We start from the raw sequence: 3132 nt of genomic DNA, 5'->3' as shown, positions 1-3132 counted from the left end.
TCTATGTAGTGAGATCCTGTAGATCCTGTAGAACCTTACTAAAAAAAAAGTTAATACTCCTGCCCAAATGCACGTCTATACCCTCTCCCTCTCTCTCTTTCATATTTTTCTTTCTTCTTCTTTTTTATTTTTTTCATGTATCTGGTACAGTGTCTCACTATACAGCTCAGACTTGCAGTGATCCTTCTGTTTTCAGCCTCCCTAGTGCTGGGAGTACAGATGTGTGCCTCTTTTTCTCTTTTGCAGAACTGGGAACTGGGGATTGAACTCATGCCCTTGCACTTTGCCAGGGAAGCGCTTATTCTACTGTGCTATCTCCCTGGCCCCACTCTTTCTCTTACTTGTAAAAAATAAGGTAGCACAGGCTAACCTGAATTTATTATGTTGCCCAGGCTGGTTTCAAAGTTATAATCCTCTTGCCGCAGTCTCCCAAGTGCTGGGATTTCAGGGGTGCACCACTGTGCTCGGCTACCCATCCCACCCTAATTTTACTCCACTTCTTGCTTGCGGTGTTCCAGCCACTGGCCTTCTTTTACCCCTTCCAAGTGACAAGTCACTTCTCTGTGGGCTGCTCCCTCTGTATAGAATGCTACCCTTCTTGCTGCTCTGGCTGGTGGTTCCTTCTCATCCCCTGGACCTCATCAATTGGGCATGGCCTTCCCAATACTCTGCATCTCCCCATCTCCTGCTCTCCTTGCCCTAACACCAGTTTTATCTCTTCAACATTTGTCATAAAAAAACAAAAACATTTGTCATGATTTGCAATTACTTAATTTCCCCCCACTCAGCTGCCAACTCCACAAGAGGAAGGAATGTGTGAGCACGAGTGAGGCTTGAAATGCATTAGCCAAGTGAGTGAACAAATAGCTTAGCTCTCCCTCGGATTGGTTCTGGGCCTCAATCTACTTCTTTTCCAAAAACAATTTAATCTTGTTATGAAATGCGAGGGTTTTCAGGAACTTGAAACAGACTCAAATACTCCAGAGATTTCTGCTTATCATGAAAAGCTGAAACTTTACCTCAAGTCTGAGGCTATGACAAAAGAAGTGACAGAACCTTCCAGTCAGGGACAGGAAACGGAAAAAATTCATACTCACCAATCCCTTTGTGAGGATCAGGAGGACAGGACACAAACTTCAGCACTTCTGCTCGTTTTTCTCTCAGACCCCAACGGTAGAGGATTTCTCCATAGCATTTCTTAAAGTCATCAAATTGCTGGGTGTTGGCAGGGTCCAAAAGCCTGAATAAATTGAAAAGATTTCCTATTACTTCCTTAAAGAAAAAACAAGCTCAAAGCTGGGTGTGGTAGTGGTGTAGGCCAGCAATTTCAGCACTACAGAGGGGTGCAGAGGCAGGAAGATTGTGGGTTCAAAGCCAACCTGAACAAGTCTGTGAGACTGTCTCAAAATTTAAAGTGGGTTAGGGATGCAAAGGCACTGGATAACACCCCACCCCCACGTGGGGGAGAAGGGCAGAAAATGAGGAAGAGAGAGGAAGGAAGTGAGGGGAGGGACAGAAGGAGGGAAAAAGGCAGAAAGCCTGACACCACATGGTATTTAATATTCCATTCTTAAAGCAAGACGCCTGATTTTGGAGGATTGAGTCCAGAACTGCAGCTAGTCCCCAAGAAGGTGATCACCTTTTATTTTTGTCGTGTTGGTCGCGCTCCCTCTCCCGAGGGTCACTGTAGGTGAGACTCCCGAAACGGAGCTCTTCTGGAGAAGATTCTCCCCATGGAGAGGACATGTGCTCAGCCTCTCTCCCAGCTGGAGAAAGCAAAGGGGATGGGAAGATGGGCATCAGAGAAGCACAAAAGCCACCAGAAAGTCCGCATACTATAGGGTGTGCAACTAGCTCTCCAGAAGAAAACAGACTAGACTGAAGACTCAGAAACGTAACTAGGGCCAAGCACACAGCTCAGTGGCATAAGCTCTGGCCTGACAAGTTCAAGGTCCTGAGTTCCATTCCCAGTACCAAAGGAAAAAAAAAAAGAAAAAAAGAAGAGAAGAAAAGACATATAACTAAACATAGCTCTTTGTCCAGGTGCTGTTACTAAGGGAACTGGAGACTAAGTACACATAATAATGAAGCAAATGTTATAGAATGTAATGCAGTAATTATTCATAAACACTTGTTCAAATGGCATGATAAATTAAAAGCAGAATACAAAATAGTATATATAGAATAAAGACCCATACCTGTGTACACACACACACTCAGACAGATTAGAAGAAAATGTTCTACAATTGTTACATTTGGGCTCCAACTGTTACGGCTGGGATCCACCCAAAAAGGTCACCGAGTTGAAGGCTTGGTTCTTGACAGCCTTCTAGGAAGGGACTGGCTCACTTCTTCGGAGGGGTGACCCACTGGTGAGGTCGTCACTTGTGGCTTTATTGGAGGGTGACAGAAAGAGGTGGGCCTAGCTGAAGGCAGTGGACTTGGGGTGTGACCTGGGGCGCGGATGTGGCCCCTGGCCCCCTCCTCTCTCTCTCTCTCTCTCTCTCTCTCTCTCTCTCTCTCTCTCTCTCTCTCTCTTTCTCTCTCTCTCTCTCTTCTCGGTGCCCTCAATGTCTAAAGCACCAAGGTTTCCACCACCAAGGTATGTTTCTGCCTTCGCCATAAGGCGAAGAGCACTGGAGACAGCTGACCATGAACTCAAACCCTAACACCATGAATAAAGCTCACCTCCACTGTGGTGTTTGCCCTCACAGCAACAGAAAGCTAACCAACACATGACTGTTAATGGGTGCTATTCCTAAGTGACAGATCAATAATTACTATTTTCTTTTTTTAACATTTTGCTTTTCTTTATATTGTGCATATACTATTTTTATTTATTTATTAGGAGACAAGGGCTTGCTACACTGCCCAGGGTGGCCTCCCGAGTAGCTGGGAATATGGGGATGTAATACAGTGCCTGGCTCATATATAACTTTTATAATACAGAAAATTAAGATAATTTTAAAAAGTGAAATTTCAAAACTCCAGGAAATGCGAAGACATCTATTCATGGAATAGACCCTGTGGACACTTGTGGTTGAGCCCAGCTTTATTTATCTACACTCTTTATTTCTTTAAACTGAAAATAGGCATGGAATGAGGTGGATGCCAGGGAATAGCAGGTGGTCA

At 44.6% G+C, this 3132-nt stretch overlaps 1 protein-coding gene across 1 annotated transcript in view; it reads right to left on the bottom strand.

Moving 5' to 3' along the window:
- The window catches only part of Wdr59 (WD repeat domain 59), a 98985-nt gene that overhangs the window by 9527 nt on the left and 86326 nt on the right, over nt 1–3132 (bottom strand). The window contains exons 26-27 of the mRNA XM_012513509.2: nt 1640–1766; nt 1098–1240 (exon numbers count right to left, since the gene is read on the bottom strand). Coding sequence (XP_012368963.2) covers nt 1098–1240; nt 1640–1766 — 270 coding nt within the window. The remainder of the gene's footprint in view (nt 1–1097; nt 1241–1639; nt 1767–3132) is intronic.

This window comes from Octodon degus, unplaced genomic scaffold (genome assembly GCF_000260255.1).
Source record: "Octodon degus isolate 3935 unplaced genomic scaffold, OctDeg1.0 scaffold00011, whole genome shotgun sequence".
Lineage (NCBI taxonomy): Eukaryota > Metazoa > Chordata > Mammalia > Rodentia > Octodontidae > Octodon > Octodon degus.
The sequence above is the reverse complement of the archived record's forward strand: the minus strand, read 5'-3'. Positions and strand labels throughout refer to the sequence as shown.